The 18,601-nt window shown below is 42.1% G+C and overlaps 2 protein-coding genes across 4 annotated transcripts in view; one reads left to right on the top strand and one right to left on the bottom strand.

Moving 5' to 3' along the window:
* Window positions 1-893: 893 nt before the first annotated feature.
* GINS1 (GINS complex subunit 1) lies at window positions 894-12,490 on the bottom strand. Of its 3 annotated transcripts, none has more exons than XM_048519640.1 (7): window positions 12,216-12,490; window positions 7,258-7,322; window positions 5,844-5,939; window positions 4,879-4,969; window positions 2,141-2,257; window positions 1,690-1,764; window positions 894-1,384 (listed from the first exon to the last, which is right to left on the bottom strand). In XM_048519640.1, the coding sequence occupies exons 1-7, from the start codon at window positions 12,273-12,275 to the stop codon at window positions 1,316-1,318; spliced, it is 573 nt and encodes a 190-aa protein (XP_048375597.1). In that variant the 5' UTR covers window positions 12,276-12,490; the 3' UTR covers window positions 894-1,315. The 3 variants fall into 3 exon arrangements, with proteins under 3 accessions (XP_048375597.1, XP_048375606.1, XP_048375588.1); XM_048519649.1 differs by having other exon boundaries at window positions 12,274-12,490; XM_048519631.1 differs by lacking the exon at window positions 12,216-12,490 and adding an exon at window positions 8,679-8,843.
* Window positions 12,491-12,529: 39 nt separating this feature from the next.
* The window catches only part of ABHD12 (abhydrolase domain containing 12, lysophospholipase), a 58,428-nt gene continuing 52,356 nt past the window's right edge, over window positions 12,530-18,601 (top strand). Inside the window, exon 1 of the mRNA XM_048519620.1 lies at window positions 12,530-12,832. Coding sequence (XP_048375577.1) covers window positions 12,648-12,832 — 185 coding nt within the window. The 5' untranslated portion in view covers window positions 12,530-12,647. The remainder of the gene's footprint in view (window positions 12,833-18,601) is intronic.

Raw genomic sequence — 18,601 nt, 5'->3', positions numbered from 1 at the left:
GTTCTAAAGCAGTTGCAAGAATACAGAATTTAAAATGAGAAATCCCATCTTCTTCCCTATACTGATCTTCTTTTAAGAGAGAAAAGAAAACTCGGGGCCTTTCCCCACTTACCTTAAGCCCCGTGCTACTTGAGGAGAGTAGCGCGGGGTCCCCCGGCACTCCCCTTAATGAGGGGCGGTAACAGCACACTTAAAGCGTGCCCCGATGCTGCCGCCCCTCAATGAGGAGCATCCCTGCGCATGCTGTTGTGGCGCCTTTTGATGACCCTGCACAGAGTGCGGGGACGTCCGGGCGCGCGCCAGGGATGCCGGGCGCTGGGAATTGCGCCCAGCGACGGCGGCCGAGGGAAAAGGCCCTCGGTAAAGTTAGGGGCTGTGGAAGTTCAGGGGAATCTTCTTTTCTTATGGCCACTGCCTGGCATGTTGCAACTTAAGCTTTCCAGAAGGGAAATAACCTCATCATGCATGCACTCATCTATGCCTTAATGCACTGATATTCCTACAGAACAAAAACTAACAGTGAAAAAAGTTTAATACCAGAAAAGCACTCATAAAATTACATGAGTTAATGCGTTTTACATCTACTTGTTCCAGTTGAACTCAGCCTTAATTACTTTTAGCAACCAGAAAAATAGCCATGTTAGCAGCACCTATAACTCCTCATGTATTACAGGTATTAACTAGCTTTGCGTAACTAGTAAATGGTCTCTATTTGTTCATGATCAGATTGGAATTTTATATAATTACATTTCACCCTGTTATTTGTTCATTTCATGGCCTCTTGACTGTGCTATTTATTTGTTTTTTTACAGGACCTTAAATGACAGCATAGAGAGAACTACTCATTGCATCTGAAACAGCTTATGCTAGAATAAAATTGTTAGTCTTTAAGGTGCCAGAAGACTCCTGTTTATTTAAGCATTACAACAGTTATTCTAAGGATAACAAATGTCATCTGCATAATATCACACATAAAGTTGGATTACCAATACAACACTGTAATTTCACACTAGCAAAAGATCATGATTTGCATTTGTTCATAATATTTCTCTGCTTCTTTTTTGTACAGAAGTATATAAAATATACCCAGAAGGAACTATGTAAAGTTACAAAAAGAAATCCACTTGTTTCAGGAAAGTGCTATTAGATTAGCCATGTTCTCTCATTTTTCTCTTCACAAAGTATTAGATGTGCCATTTTCACAACTGTAGCTTGAACTCCTTGGCACCAATCTTGCTTGCACCCATCTAAAACTTGTTAAGTGTTTGGCTACCTCTCCAAAAAGTCCTCCTGCAGACTGTTACTGAGCATTAAATTAAGACAGGACATGCTCCAAAATTCCTTGCCTGATCAATTGCTCACATTTCCACCGGGGTAAAAAATGCTGAGGGAGGGGAAAAAAAAGAGTCACCATTTGTAAATCAGATACAAATATTTGTTCAGTCCAGACAATCTAATGCAAACTGAATCAATACTATGACAACCTAAAATAATTTCATAATTGTCTCAATCCTTCAGTCTAGTTCATAAGGAATAATTCTACAATGGGAAAAGTTAGATCTTAAGCTATGCTAGAGTTCCTTTCAAATAAAAGGCACTAAGGAGAGTCCACCTGAGGTTGTAAGCACAAATAGAAGCAGGCTAGCATGGCTGGAACCTTGAGTCTCTTTTTTGTCATGTCATAAATACCTGGCTATTCTTCTTCAATAGAATTGTCGTGCCATCATCAATCTCAAATTCTCCATAGTCTTTTAAACATCGAACCTTAGAAAGGAGGAATGGAAGAACACCATTAGCCTGTCAGAACCCAAATGTCAACGTAGGACTGAGTGAGAAAATCAGCAGCTACCTTTGCCATATTACTTATTAATCCTCTGAAATTGAAACAATGACTTTTCTTCCTTTAAACATAAAAAAGATTTATAATTTCTTGATAAATTAATAAGCACCTGCATCTGAAGTTAACTTTTAATTATTTCTTATAATCAGACTTCTGATAACAAAATATATCAACCCTGCAAAGAATTAGTCTTATCTAGGCACACATACACCTTTTTAACATCTACAATTTACCATAACACCAGTTAAACCAGAACCCACTCTAGAGGAATTAAGTATAGCATAATTCTCAGTTACTTACTTCAATATACAAGCTTTTGGGGGGTTTAATATCCTGTGTAAGGTCCAGCCCTTCTCCTCCTCCTAATGATCTCATATAGGTAGCCAAAGACTTCTTATATTGGTTGAACCATTCCATCTAGAGACACAACATGCCTCTCTAATTAATCTAGGATTTACATACTGTTTTCAGAATGTCAAGAAAAAATTACTCTAAAGCCAAAGATAACAGAAAAAGGTAAATAATGGGGTAAAACTGAAATTCTCAAAATGGTACCCAAACCAACCAGAGATGATGTCAATTGTCTCATGCTTGCAGCACATTCAGAGATACTTAACTCCCCAAGCATAAATTAATGGTTCCATGGAGTCTGGAATACAGCATCAATAAAAGAATGTGCATACTAAGTGAGACAGTCCAAAAGACTGGTCATACCAGACCATCACCAAATAGTATTCCCTCATTTCTTGGCAAGCTATTGTTAAAAAATAGCCCCACCCACATTTTATACATTCTATGAAAAGACAAAATCACAATTTGAAATGTTACATCAGTGCTGAGTCTTAAAAACTATCAGCACTCTAAAGCAAATGATTAGTAAACAAATACGGTACTATTCTGGATACTGGTTTTTTTATTATTGTAATACTTAAAATGGATGTCTGTAAACATGTAATTGTATATGTGTAACAAAAATCTTCAGTACATACTATGTGCCTCACTGATTTCTAGCTTACTGTCTTCTCTGCAAGTTTTGTATTCAAACATAAACACTTCACATTATTTGAAATATGGTCAGGAAGATAGCCTCCTAAATCCTGAGGTACAGCTGTAGCTTCCTGCAGTAGGGTGGTTTAAAATTAACTTCAGTTTTTCAAAATGTACAAATGAAGTTTGGCTCAAGTGCAGTTAGTTCAGCCTACCCCTTACACATATATTAATCAGTCCAAACCAGGTTTCTAGTTCAATCTACATTGAAAATCCTAGCTTTTTGTTGTTGATTTTTTTGGGGGGGAGGGGGGGTTAACTCAGCTTAAGCACAGATCTCCATCTCACAGGTTACCAGACTGAGGCAATTTATGCACTTGGTGGTCTACTTCGCAGTGAGTATACCTCCCCTTTGGGTCAGATTCTCAGTTACACTCACATTTTTCTGTTCCTGAACGCAGCATGCCGCAGATCAGGAAATCTCCATGGTTCCCAAAAGCAGGTAAAGTTCGACTTTCCCTACTGCCTTCGCAACGAAAGTGAAGGAGATGGCCATGCATTATTCTCTCTCTCCATCTTCCCCCACCCACTCAACAGCTCTTTTGGCCACACTGTTTTTTATTTTCATGCTGCTGGTTTAGCGAACTTGACATGATCTATTGAACTATCGATAAAGATGGCAGGCAACTTTCCTAGAGGGAGGTTGCATGGCAAATAAGAGGGAGGCAGACAAAAGGACTGACTGGATCAGTGTGGCTGGGGACACTTCACAGCAGAAAACTTCCCTTTTAAATGGAAACCATGGGAAAACCTCACTGTGAAGCACACAGTCATGCTGCAAGCAGCTAAGTGCACAAAAGCCCTGAGATGTCGATCAAGATTTGTCATTGCAAGAGGTGCATATGAGCCTTGCAACAAGCTGGGTCTGTGAACAGTCAGGCTCGTGATGTACAAATGCAGGTTTAAGGGTGCACCTGGAGAATTCACCTGGCACAGTGGCTAGACCTGTTGGCCTCACTGTCACATAAACCGAAACAGTTCTTAGAAAACATCCCATGCCTCTGCAGCTGCATACTGCATGAGAAGTTTGGCATTGGCAGCTGTTATTAAAAGAAACTTGGCCATTACGATTGATAGCTCCAGACAACATTCTGAGGAAGCCTAGACTTTTTCTGGAACAAAATTTGAAGGACACCTGGCTATTGTCATTTGAACAGAGGGTACCTAATTGTGGAACACTTTTCATTAGAAGTGTATGTGCAATTTAAGGGAGTTCGGCAAATGCATGTGGGACAGGACTCGGGATTGTACCTTTTCAGAAAAGAGGTAGAGGAAATGAATGTCAGAGTGCTGCTCCATGACAGACCTTCCTGCATATGGAAATGCAGCATGCCAGAATATTGGATGTAACATTTTCATGAATTAAGGAATTAAAACGCTATTTCTTGATAGCTCATCAGCGTGTCTCATAAAGGTAAATTGCAAGGGAAGTTTAAACTGATGAATGACAACCCCATTAAGTTCTAATTAACCCCGGTCTTTTGGACTGCCATTTTCAAGCTAAGAGATCAGCAGAGGTGGTGTGCCACTGCCTTTCATGGTACAGCAGCCCCAGGCCTCCTTGGTGGTCTCCCCTCCAAGTACTCACCCATGTTAAGCTTCTGAGCTCTGATGAGATTGGACTAGTCTGAACTACTAGGCCTGTGGCATAATTTTTCATGCATATACAAGATCATGGAATACTCAATATCAATGTACTATTTATACCTTCCTATGGTTTAAGCTAATTTTCTGCCAGCAGAAGGACACTTCTGGCAAAAGAGCATGTGCCCAATTTTTACTGATTTCTCTCTGTTGCTATAGACCCCTTCTCTGTTCTCGATCCTGTTCTTGTGGGGCTCCTGAGTTTCAAGGAGAAACATTTTATGGGGCATAGTGGGCTGAAGTGGAAGAGGGAAGTTCTGTTCTGACAACACCACTCTGGATACAATTTGTAAATTTCTAGAGTGTTCCCTTATCTTCTGAAAGTACTGTACAACAAACTAGCTTACTTCTTCAGCTGACATATGAAATCGGACAGCATTTGGTAAGATGCTCCCATATTCCCACCTCAGCGCTCGGATGCGAAGTAAGCGGTCATACCTGATGGTAGCATAATAAAGATGGTCACATAATAAATGCATTGATAATGCAAAACAGAGTCCATTTAACCCTATAATGCTTATTGAGTTAAAATCAGAACTTTATTATGACTTGAAAGCTTACTCTTTAGTGGATACTGTGCAGAGGAAAACTTTTTTTGTGTGTTGGGAGATCCAACAACCCAGCTGCTGCACAGCTGGCTGTCAGTACATATGCTGTCACTGGTTGGAGCACCTGCAATGGTCCCTGACTTGGAAACATGGTGCTGCACGCTTGCTCCTCTTTGCCAGGGCTATTTCTACTGCTCCCTCAAGTTGATGGTCTGTGTGGTCTTCTGACCCCAAAGAGGCCTGTGTTTCTCATGGCTTCATGCAGCACAAAGGACACCTTCCATCAAAGTTGTCAATCAAGCCTCTATGCTACAGTTTAGTGTGTCTGTTCAACTCAATAATCACCAGTAGTAACAACAAAAACATAAATACACAGGTTAAGCTAATTTTTAAAACAAATTATGCCAGTTGTTTACATGATATGATGGTGCCCTAAGACACGGAGCTGTTCCGCAAGTCATAAGAACATAAGAACATAAGAACAAGCCAGCTGGATCAGACCAAAGTCCATCTAGTCCAGCTCTCTGCTACTCGCAGTGGCCCACCAGGTGCCTTTGGGAGCTCACATGTAGGATGTGAACGCAATGGCCTTCTGCGGCTGTTGCTCCCGATCACCTGGTCTGTTAAGGCATTTGCAATCTCAAGTCCAACCACCTAGAACAATCACTTTGAAATACATTAGCCCCAGAACTGGAGGAACTAGAAATGGCTGTGGAAACTTTTTGGTCTCATTTTCCTTGTTACAGAAACAATGAAAAACTTACAAGTAGGCAACTATACATCGTCGATTTCTGAGCAGAGAACAATGACGGAATTTGATTGTTGGAATCAACTCACTGTGTCCTGACTTAGCTTCATTTCTAGTAATAATGGAATGATATGATGTATTAATATACACTTTAAAATCACAAAACTTTATAAGAATACACCAGGCTGGAGCCAAATCAATGAACTAAATGAGTCCAAGTAGGCAGATCTCCCTTGCCTTCCCCTTTCCTCAGCAATTGCCTGAGCCATCCTTAAAATCATCACAGAGGATCAGTGGATACTATGCACTGTGCAACAGAGAGCTGCACATACAAACACATGGTCATGTGAATATCTGCTCCATTCACAGAGCTTTTGGTGGGCAAAGAGAAGGGAATGAGGTATAGGCTGATTCCACATGGACCAAAAACAGCAGTGTGAAAATGGTGTAAAAGGGTTTAAAACGGTGTAAAAGAGTTTATACTGTTTTCACACCACTGTTTTTGGCCCATGCGGAATCAGCCATAGAGAAAGGAACTAATTATGTAATCAGTGATATTACCATTAGTACCTGAAACATACTTTTTTGTAAAGTAGAATACAAAAGTAATGAAAAGAAGGACAAGCAATTGGGCACTTGACAGCTATTTTATCAAATTGCTATGAGATTTATTTAATAAATTATCCACATTTAAAATAAGCATGATGTAGCAGTTAAAAACGATAAACTCTAATCTGGAGAACCTGGTTTGATTCCCTACTTCTCCATATGAGCGATGGATTTTTATATGGTGAACTGAGTTTTTTTCTCCCACTCCTATACATGAAGCCTGCTGGGAGACCTGGGCTAGTCACAGTTTTCTCAGAACTCTCTCAGTCCCACCTATTTCACAAAGTATCTGTTGTGGAGAAGGGAGAGTGATTGCAAGCTGCTCTGAAACTCCTTAAAGACAAAGAAAAGCAGAATATAAAAACCAACTCTTCTTCTATCTTCCATTTTGTGCTCATCTTCTTGCTTGCCTCATTTTATGGCAATGGAATTTTTCCAAAATAAACCTTTTTACGTTTGTCTAGTTTTAGTCATGGCTATTCTAAAAGCTTAGCTAGCCACTGGTTCTTTAAATTCTGGAATTTAATTTGATTACCCTTTGCATTTTACTACATATGTTATGGATCTTATTAAATATTTGCTTTAATGCTGCAAAGATTACAAAACAAAATAAAAGCATTAAAAATCACATGGTTGTACAGAAAATAAAGCAGAATCCATAGCTACTGAGGATCTTAGAACACTGAAGACGTTTTTGTACAAAGAAAATTATATTAAAAGATATCCTGACCTTTCTGCTGGCTATAAACAAGACAGTTCTTTTATCACAGAATAAATGTACCTTTATGTCTTAACTTTTGCATGTGATTTTCTTTACTTACACATCAGCCTGGTTCTGTTCATATAAAGCTTTCATCTCCTCAAGTACTTGTCTGATCCCATCTTCCTGCAACAAAAACAAGAACCAATTTTAATCAAATCTTTTGAACTATTCTCATGCCTAATTCAAGGAAAAATCTTAAGCAGACAGGGAAGCAAATATTCTATTCATAAAAATTGAAATAGTCATCTAAGGTTTAAAAAGAAATATCTACATGTGACCTGATCTACTGAAGGAAATCAGTAAGAGTATAAATGGGATGTGTTTGTTATCTGTATTTGTTATCTGTACCCAGTAAACGCTAGAAGTGGAAAATCTGAATAACTGTGTTTGAGACTGTTACATGTTGAAAACTGGCTCTGTGTTTCAGTCTCATTCATTCTGTCTTCCACTGCATCACATGCCTGAGTGCTTTTTAGAAAAACAAATAGCTGTTTTATTAGATTTTAAATCCCTGGAATCCATGTCAATAAGCATGATGGTGCCCATGGGCACCTCCCTGGGGACCCTTGCTCTAAACCTTTCAACCTGGGTACTCCCTTCTTCACTCCAGTAAATGCAGGATGTTTGTGGTTGCTTAACAAACCCAAAACATCTCCAAGGGACTTTGCTGAAGGATACAAATGATACAGCAAGTGATAAGTATCAGATGCTAAAACTGTAAAGTTATTTAGCCAATAAAACTCTAGAGGTGAGAGGTATGAATAAATACAAGGGTTTAGTTCTCTGCAGCAGAAATAAATTGACTCTTGGCAATTTAAAAGGCAAGAAGCAAAGTACATAAACAAGTTTCTATCTTTTAAAGTAGTTTACAAGTTGGTAAAGACACATCATACATTATATCACTTCACGCGATGTATGATCACTTACAAACTGTATTTTAGACACTAAAGGCATTTCAGTTAGTATTAAAGTGAACTTTTTCAGTCAACCTAGAGTCGACCCTTGCACCTAGAATGTATCGTTGCCATCTGGTGTGCCAACTTAATAACCATAGAACAATAAATTCACACTATGTGTCATTGTTCAGGTCCTTTATCGATTATCCTGAGCTTTGATTATTAGCTGTTTATTAATATCTAAATAAAATATAATATGCCTTTTCCAAAATGCTCTATCACAAGTTTGATCCGGCCAGACTCAGAGCATAGGAGCCTCGTGCGTTTCCCGAAGAAGGTGGAATAAAATGCACAAGACAGCAAATGAACTAATGTCGCCGGTGGAGTGAATGACTTATCTTCAGGAAGAAAATAGCTGAGGAGAACAAGGCGAAATTCCCGAAGGTTTCAGGTCGGTAAGGGGGGTAGACCAGCTGAGGAAAGCAGAATTGCAGGCATACACCGGTCAGAGTTGTGTCCATTCAGGCCAGCTCAAGGTTAGAAAAGCTGAGAAAAAGCCCTTGCTGCGCCGCCAAAGGCTTACATTGAACGCAGGGAGCTGACCGTCGCTAGCGCGGTGGAGTTCCCGGATGACCTCGATAGCTTTCTCACAGAACATGGTACCGACCCAAACGGCGACACCTTCGGCCTCTCCCCAACACAGACCCACTTCCCTGTAGCCTCTGGCGCGCGCGAACGAAACCCGCGCCTCCCCACGACGCAGCCAATAGAAACTACTCAGTAGCTTTACGTCATACGGGAAGAGAGATGGGACATACCCAGCCGTTGCGATTGTGCTGACGGTATTGAGACAGCGTGTAGAATCCCCAGGGTGATGTTGGTAGAGCTCTACTGAGCGGGGGCGTTAGATTTCGTTCACAGTTCGGGCGGCTACCAGAGCAGAGGTGGACAGGTGAGACATGAAGGGACAGATGTTACTGTCCTGTCCTGCGTGATTTCATAATTGGAAACCGAGACTGCAATCCTAAGGATTCTTTCCCGGGAGTAAGTCCCATTGAATAGAACACAGTAGTACTCTGAGTACACTTGAAGAATAGTTCTCTGTTATGTGAGAAATATTTCTGGGGTGTGGAGGACAGATTTGTGTTCTCTGCTTTCCCCTGCTTTTCACTAGTCCCAAGCGCTGTACTGACAGCATTCTATCAGAAGATCTGGAGGACTTGCACATGACCAAAGGAATGGAAAAGATCAGTTTTCATTCAACTACCAAAAAAAGGCAACTCCAGAGACTGTGCCAACTATAGAACCTATAGTGCCCTAATCCCCCATGCCAGCAAGATACTTTTAAAGATCATACCAAAGGACTTGGGCAACATCATTGAGCGAGAACTTCCTGATGTCCAAGATGGATTATGCAAGGGCAGAGGAACCAGAGATCACATTGCAAATCTAAAATGGATTATGGAAAAGGCAAGGGAGTACCAGAAGAAGCTCTATTTATGCTTCATTGACTACACCAAGGCTTTTGATTGTGTTGAGCACAACTGGGAAGCATTGAGAGAAGTAGGAGTGGCTATACACCTGATCAAATTGATCAAATCACTCTATGATAATCAAGAAGCCACAGTGCGAACCAGGTATGGGACGGAGACTGGTTCAAGATCAAAACGGGTACTAGACAAGGATGCATCCTCTCTCCTTTTCTGTTCAACCTCTATGCAGAAGTGATCATGAGAAAGCTGGACTTAAATATTAGGGTGAAAATCGGCAGAAGAACCACCAGCAACCTGAGGTATATAGATGATATAACCCTACTGGCTGAGAGTGAGAAGGACCTGAAGAAACTGGTACTGAAATTAGAAGAAGAAAGCAAAAAGATGGGACTTCACCTAAACATCAAAAAGACCAAGATCATGACCACTGCCAACAAAGAAGTCCATATTAAAATGAACAATGAAGAAAGAAAAGTGGTTGACAGCATCATTTTCTTTGGATCCCTCATCCATCTTAATGGCGGCTCGACAGCAGAGCTCAGGATTCTTGGCCGCTTCTATCGCCGTAAGGGCTTCCACGCTGGCAAGAATTCGCCAAGCGTGAAGGCGGAGGCCGCTTCGCGATGCAGACGCGGACGCCTCTTGAGAGTCGGCAGATCGTCGGCGCCCCATGAGTCATTTCTTCTTTCCTCGCCGATATTTGTTCATCGTCAGGTTTGCGTTGAGTCAAGTTGAGCTACCATCGCTGCCTCGACCTCCAGGGGTCGGAGGACAGCGTATGGGCTTCGACGGCCAGCAGGCAAACGAATTTTGCGGACAAGGTGAGTTGGATCGGAAACAGCGTATCTCTGGCGGCGCTGTACCAAGACCGCTGAACATCGCTACAGTTGAAGGAAAACAACCCTTTAAAGGATTGTTTTCAGGGAGGCTTGACGCCCCTGGGGATTGGTCAGCGCTGCTGCATTGCAGCAACATCGCCTGTGCGGGAGCCGAAGGCCCCTGGGACGCATGTGATTTCCCGGCCCCCAGGGCTTTACATTAATGGGCCGTATGAAACGCCTTTGGCCGTTTCTGCCGCGGCCGTGGAAACCTCCATGGCAAAATTCCGCCCGGCGTGAAGTGAACCCGTTCGCATGCAAGCATCGCGGGCCGGCCTCTAAGAGAAACGACAGACTGCCCGGCTGACTCCGCATGGAACGCCTCTTCTTCCCGATCCGACTCACCTTGTCCTCGCCGTCACCTGCTGGCCGTGAAGCCCGCCCGCTGCCCTCGACCTCCAGAACCGGGAGGGACGGCGATGGTATCTGTAAATGGAACAAGGTAGTGGGCTGGCTAACGATGTTCTAAGCGGTGCTGTGCATGCGAAGGGCTCGCTGTTGGAAACAACCCTTTAAGGTTGTTTTCCAGGAGCTTAGCCGCCCTGGGGAGAGGAGCAAGGTCAGGTCGGCGCTGCTGCATTGCAGCAACTTACCACGCCTGTCGCGAGATGGCTCCCTGGGAATGGTGTCCCGTCCCAAACCATTAATGGGCGATGCGGAAGCGTATAGCCTTTAGGCGCACAGCGCTATGGCCGAAGTAGTGGACCAACTATGGAAGTGCAAAGATATCTCAATCACCACCAAAGACTGATAACAGCAATCATGTTCCCAATCATGATATATGGTTGAGAGACATGGATACTGACAAAAACAGATGGAAGAAAAGTGGATGCCCTTGAGCTGTGGTGTTGGAGAAGACTTTTATGAGCCACATGGACAGCTAGAGCAGTGCTTCTCAACCTGGGGGTCGGGACCCCTTTCACCCCCCTTTCACAGGGGTTGCCTAAGACTATCTGCATCAGTGTTCTCCATCTGTAAAATGGATAAATGTTAGGGTTGGGGGCCACCACAACATGAGGAACTGTACTAAAGGGTAGGTTGAGAACCACTGAGCTAGAGTCACCAACAAAACTGTCCTGGAGCATATTAACCCAGAAATGTCCGTAGAGGGCAAGATCATTAGACAGAAGCTGACCTACTTCGGATATGTGATGAGGGTAAATCACTGGAAGAAGAGATGCTATTCAGAATGGTCAGTGGTAAACAGAAATGGGATAGGTCAATGACTCGTTGGTTGGAAACCATTAAGAGGGACATGGACATGAACATCAACCAATTGAAAGAAGTTTTGGCAAACAGGGAAGCATGGAAGGGACTGGTTTACAGAGTATCCAAGTGTTCGACATGACTAAACTGATAAAGAAGAAGAGCTTTCCCCAGCATTAGTAAATTAGTACCGTAAATGACAGCTTTTCATTGTTAGTCATAAGGTTCATACAGTTTTAATCCCAATTGCAAAATACATATGTTTTGCATATTTACACACTTATTTACGTCAGACAGACCACAATAAAAGGTGGATCTGGCTTCACTAATTAACACACTGAATCCAGAGGGCGCAAAGAGGAGAATAAGGCAGTTCGTGGAGCCCGAGGTACCAATTCGACTCAGTAATAAGTCCCTCTGAAATTACTCGGAATTACAAATTGAGGATTGCAGTCTTAACGTACACGGCGGCCCAAGTCACATTGACTAAATATCTAAAATAAAATAAACTACTGAGAAATTAATATAGTAACACTAACACACTTGTAAACTACCAAGGAATGCAGGTAAGGTCGGCAAACGCTTGAATCCGCTAACCCACATTCAAGATGGCGACATGTGCTTCAGCGCCCGAAGCTTCGATGGCTGTTTGCTGAAGTTTGTTTGTTTTTTAAGAGAGGAAAATTGGTTATTTGTGCCGAAAAGACTTGGGCGGAGCAAAACATTCGCTTCCTTCATAGACGCGAGATGAGAGTCTGCAGCGCGGTGGCCATCTTTGTCATGGTCAAACAAAACTGGCCATTTCTCACAGCTGTAGAAAAGTCACGTGGCCGAGGCCGCTTCTGATTGGTGGCGGATGGGAGGCGCCGCTAGTCTTTTGGTTGCCGGGCTGGGCCGATATAATGTAGGGAAAGGCAGCGTCGGTGACTGGAGTGGGACGTCTTCCCTCAAGCAAACGGAGCTCGCGCTGCCGGGATGAGGAAGAGGAACGAGTCCGTCACGTTGGAGCATGAGCGCTTGGCCCCTTCGGCACCGGCGGCCTCCACCTCTCCTTCCCCATCCCCGCAGCTGGACAAGGGCGTCAGTCTGAGACAGAGCCTGCGGCTGCCTGGCAGCGCCCGCCCCGCCGGAGACTCCGGCATGAAGCGCCCGCTCGGCAGGTGAGCGCCCCCCATCACTAGACTGCGTTGTCATAGCAACCCGGCCTCGCCCTCCTCCCGCTTTGCTCTTGGCCTTGTCGTTTCCATGGCGACCGGGGGCCAAATGGATGTCGCCCGCCAGCCTCCCTTTCTTCCCCACCCACCCGGCCCTTGGCATCGCTATGGCAACGCTCCCGAGAGCTCCGTAGTGGTTGCCATTCGTGTAACCCAAGAAGGGCGTCTTTCTGCCTTTGTCCTTTTCCCCTCGCAGCAGCAGCAGAGGGTAACGCTGGACGGGGTGGGTGGGGGATGCGAAGCCGCCTCCAGTGGCGCAGTGAGGCCCGGTCTGAGGATGATGCCCAGCTTCGGAGCAGAGCGGGCTAGCAGATTTACCTGGGCACCTTTTTGCATAGTAGTGCATTAGGATTGCAGGCTGCAGCTGTAAGCCAAGGATGTGGTGTGCAAGACAGTGACATCATGTGCGAGCTTTAATTTGAGCTGCTCTGGGGGAGACAGCAGGTTAAGTTTACACGGTTCTGTGTATGTGTCTTAAAATATGTATATTTGAAGTGTGTTTGGATAAAATCTAGTTTATGTGGATGTTGACACGCTTCTGAACTCCCAAGCTGCTAGAAAACTGTAATATATATATATATAAACTGTTCTCAGATTGGAAAAAAAAACCCAGGCTAAATAAAGCTTTTACTTCATTGCAGTTATTCTGTTGCAGCAAATTGAATCTTGTGTCACTTTAACAATTTTACTCCAGCATAATCTTTTGTGGATTAAAGTTTACATCTTCAGACCTACGGTAACTATCACTGTTGCCCAAGGGAAGTAATGAGAAAAAACTTTTTCCGTTCTCTCTCATGCAACCCTGAATCTGCCTCTCTTGAAAGCAAATTTAAATTGATCTAGAAGCACACATTCACGCAAGACAAGTATTATCACTCCTTCTCAATTTATTATTCTGACCTTAATCATCACTCCCTTTGCTGGAAAATTTGGGATGGGCTCACCATCAATAGAGAGTTGAAAATACTATATATTTACTTTAGTGATAGCCTGCCAGTGCAAGATATCCAGTGAACCATGATCAGAGGAATAAAAGGCCTTCAACCCAATTCTGTGCATGTTTTATTAGGATGTTCCCTGGGACTTACCCTGGGTAGTCTTTTTTTTCTGTTGAGACCAACCAAGAAGCATATAATATTTTTATTAAAATGGGAAATCAGATGCCTGAATAGTTGGTTCTTCAATCTTTATTCTTAGTGAGTATTATTATTAGTTGGTCTTCCACAAGAAAGGAATCTTTTGGCATTGTAAAGACCAACAACATTTATTCAAGCTCGCACTTTTGTAAGTCAGAGTCTACTTTGACAGATTTACACTTGTATCCTTCTAATGAAATGAACTTTGACTCAGAACAATTGTTATGCAAGAACAGATTTTATTAGTATTTAAGGTGCTGGTTTCATTTTGCTGCTACAGACTAATATAGCTACTTGGCTTGAAAAATATCTCAAATGTTAGATTAAGAAAGGTGAATGAAGTCTTCTGGATAATGATAGCAGTTTGTGCCACTCTCCACAGTGCTGGTGGCATGAATGCTAGTGTAACCCTTCTGCTGCTTCCGGTGCGGCTTTGCCTCCCCTTTGGATTGCACAGTTAAGTCTCTTTTCAGCATTGAATTGGTTAAACTTTTCCTCTACTGCCATCTGATCTTTCGTGCTCATTCATCAGTTCTTTATCACTTCTTTCCCCCACTTCTTCTATGCTTATTCATCACTTCTTTGCCACTTCTTTCCCTTCTTTCTGTTGTTTTTCCATAACGTATGATAGTTTACAAAGTGGCTTGAAAATTATGGATTGTTCTGACAAGGGCTTGATGAAGAGATTCAGAGAGAATGAATTGTCCAGACCTCTTAGCAAGCTTCAAAACTGAGCAGGGATTTGAGTTTAGCTCTGTGATTGAATTCACAATTTTAATGGCAGCAGAACAGATGTCATCAATAATAGAAATAAACGACTATTTGTGGTTCAAACTGCAAGGCTAGCAAGATGTTAAACTGCATGCCTAAATCTGTCTGCTGCTGGCCCACTTAAGTGTTATGTTTCTAGCAAGAAATCAAAGCCCCTTTCAGAACCATCACATCCAAACGAGTGTAACAATGGGATAAAAAGAATTTGTAGAATATGCATTAAATGATTACATGAAAACAAACATGACCAATTAATTGGATTTATTTCTATGTAACTACATATATAATCACAGTAATAACATATTCAAACATACTTCAGTTACTGAGTTGTTTCATAACTGTTCTCAGCCAGGTTCTTAAACAAGCTTGCCTTGCAATTTAAACAACAATTGCGATGGCATACTATTTATAGTAATCACAGCATTGTTCTCCTGCCATTAATTCTCTGTCTGGTTCCTGTTTCATTTTTTAAATGCGTAGTACCTAATATTCCAAATTACAGAGTTGTAAGCAAACAAGATTTAAATGCTTTCCTTTCAGATAGATTACCCTTTGGCATCTGCTTGTCTGATTTATATGAATACTTTTCAGCTTGTGAATTCTGAAGCTGTAGATTTGATTCTTAGACAAGTGAGAGCTTCCTCCTGTGTTCTGGACCCTTGCTCATCTTGGCTGATAAAATCAGCCAGAGGGTTGGTGAGTGAGTGGTAAATTCTTCCTTGAGGGTGACAGTTGTGTTGCCCATGTTCAAAGAGGCTGCGATTAGACCTGTTTTGAAAAAAAAATCCCTGAGCATTTAGAAAATTTCCAGCCATTCTGCAATCTTCCATTTGTTGGCAAGGCACTAGAGCAGACCGTGGCTTCACTGCTCCTGGGATTCTTGGAAGAGACTGATTTTCTGGACCATTTTAATCTGGCTTCAGGTCAGGATCTGGAACAGAGACAGCTTTGGTCACCTTGGTTGATCTCTGTTGAGAATTAAATAGGGGGAATGTGGCCCTGCTAGGTCTGCTGGATCTCTTAGTGGCCTTTGATGCTATTGACTATAGCAGTGGTGGCGAACCTTTGGGACTCCAGATGTTATGGATTACAATTCCCATCAGCCCCTGCCAGCATGGCCAATTGACCATGCTGGCAGGGGCTGATGGGAATTGTAGTCCATAACATCTGGAGTGCCAAAGGTTCGCCACTACGGGACTATAGTATCCTACCGAGCTGCCACTGAGACTAAGAAGTATTATGTTGTGGTTTGAGTCCTGTCAGCAGGGTGGGGAGTTCAAAAGATAGTGTTGAGGAAATTCTGCTCTGCCCATGCAGCCATTGACCTGTCAGGATGCTATATCATTATATCTTATTCCCTATGCTATTTAATATCTACATGAAACAACTGGGAAAAGTCATCAGAGATATGAGGACTGATGTGGTCAATATGTGAATGCTACAAGGTTCTAACCAGTGTTTGGAGTCAGTGATAGGTTGGATGAGAATGAACAAGCTGAAACAATCTTGACCAGGCCGAGGTTCTCAGAGTTAGCAGAAAGACAGACCAGGGATTTTACATCTCCCCTGTCTTAGATGGAGTTATAATCCCTTTGAAAAGCCAGGCTTGCAGCTTGGGAATGCTGCTTGATAGGTGACTGCACTTGCCCAACTTCCATGCGTCAACTGCATCCAATCTAGCCACAGCAATCCATGCCTTAGTCTGCCTAAACCAGACTATTGCAATGTGCTCTACTTGGGGCTACCCTTGAAGAGTGTTCAAAAACTGCAGCTACTGTAGAATTCTGCAGCTAGACTGCTGGTGGGGACTAGCTGTTGGGAGCATATGTCCTGCACACTACAGCAATTACTACTGGTCAACTCCCATGCTCAATTCAAGGTTTTGGTTTTTCCCTTTAAAGCCCATGGCTTGGGACCAGGGTATCCAAAGGATCACCTTCTCCCATACATTTCTGCCTTGATATTAAGAACATGAGGAGATGCCCTCCTGACTTTCATGGTAAACATTGGTTGAGGAATGATTACCGGTAATTTTGTTTCACTTAAGGAAGACATCTTGGTGCTAACTTATCAACATTGCCTTAAATTAGTATAGGTTAATAACTTCTAATCTAATCAAAGCATTTGAACACAGAAATGCTGTACACTGAATCAGCTTATGATTTAACTTCTTCCAGTTGTCTACTACTCTGACATCCACTTTCCAGGGCATCAGTAAGAGGTTCTTCTCAGTCCTGCTATCTGGAACTTGTCGTCTATAGATAACAGGGTGCTGAACTGCTTTATTTATTATTGTAACTCATTTCCACAGTCAGTCTTTTTTCACTCTTTTTTCAGCGTGGATTTCTTAAGTCATTTGATATGAGTAGCTCTCGTGCCTCCTCCTTCTATCTGTTTCATTTGTTATTATTTTGATAATTTATACCTGGGTTTTCAATTGAAGTATTCAAGATGGCTTACATCTGAATATAAAAATAATACAGGGTCTCTTGGAGACAGTCCTAAACCTGCCTACTCAGCATCTTGCTCTGATATGTTTAGTAGAGCTTACTCCCAGGATAGTGAAGATTGTGCTGTTAGCCTTTCATCACATTTTTGTGTGTTTTGTGTTTGTCAGACAGCAAAGTGTAGAGGGCAGAAAAAAGCACAGGCTTCTTTCACTATTAGCAAGCACTTCATACACAGAAACATCTTTGCACAGCCTGCCTCCTTATTGCAGGCAGTTATGCGTCAAGTGAAACAGTCCACAGTTTGTGTTCACAATGACAAGATCATTGAAGATTAAAAAAATACTGATAATTATAATTTGATATCATTTGAATTTTCTAGGTCTTCCTATGTTTGATTAATCATCAAGAGATTAAGCCCTTGCAGAGTTGTTTCTGCTGTCTCAGTCCCTGTTCCACAAGATATGAGCTGTTTTATAATTACATCCTTGGTAGAAAAAAGATCTCTCTGGACTTCCATGTTAGAACCTCCTCCTCCCCCCAATTTGATGACTTACCATTGAAAGGTCAATTAGGGATCTCATCAGAAGGCCACAGTTCCTGTGTTATAGCTGCATGTAAATTTTGTGCAACTTGCATCATCATCCCAATCTTGGATGTCAAAGTACAATTGGCACAGGTGTTGCATTTCGCAATATTAATGTTCAGAAGTGTGTTTTGGTCACAAAACAAACTTGGACCAACTTTTGAAAAAAATGGACTTTAAAAAACTTTCCAGTTTTCTCCTTGTCTTTCAGTTTTGTTTGTTGCGGTACTTATTGAACTTGTCTTCATAAATGCCGCCATTTTTTGTGAAATGAAAGCTGGAATACTTTGGACAAAGTAGGTTCCTTATGGTGCAGTGCTAAGCAGAGTTATACCCTTCTAAGTTCATTAAAGTTAATGTGCTTAGAATGGTGTAATTCTGTTTGGGATTACACTGTCTGGCATCGAGGTGTAGTTTTTATATAGTTTAACCCTTCTCACTGCACAAGATATGAAATTATTACCCTTACAAGTACTGCCAACAGTCACTTTGTTTTTTCACATACCATCTTTACTGAAAGACCTATTTGAAAACATTTGTCCCTTTTTAAGCTTATAAAATGTGTGGAAAAGTGACTGGTAGCTAGGTTTTGTATCTGTGTATTTTTATTCTTGTTTAAGCAAGCAGTTCAATTACTAAGACAGCTTTTTTTTTTAGTTGGTACTTATTCCGGTTAGAAAAACAAAGTTACTGTTTTCTGTCTGTCATGTCCTTTGGAAATGCCTAACAAGATGACCTTCACGTCCTTTTGTCTGCATTCAGTTAGCTGGCAATG

Source organism: Sphaerodactylus townsendi, linkage group LG01 (genome assembly GCF_021028975.2).
Source record: "Sphaerodactylus townsendi isolate TG3544 linkage group LG01, MPM_Stown_v2.3, whole genome shotgun sequence".
Taxonomy (NCBI): Eukaryota; Metazoa; Chordata; class Lepidosauria; order Squamata; family Sphaerodactylidae; genus Sphaerodactylus; species Sphaerodactylus townsendi.
Note: the sequence above shows the minus strand (reverse complement) of the source record. Positions and strands in the feature narration are given on the sequence as shown.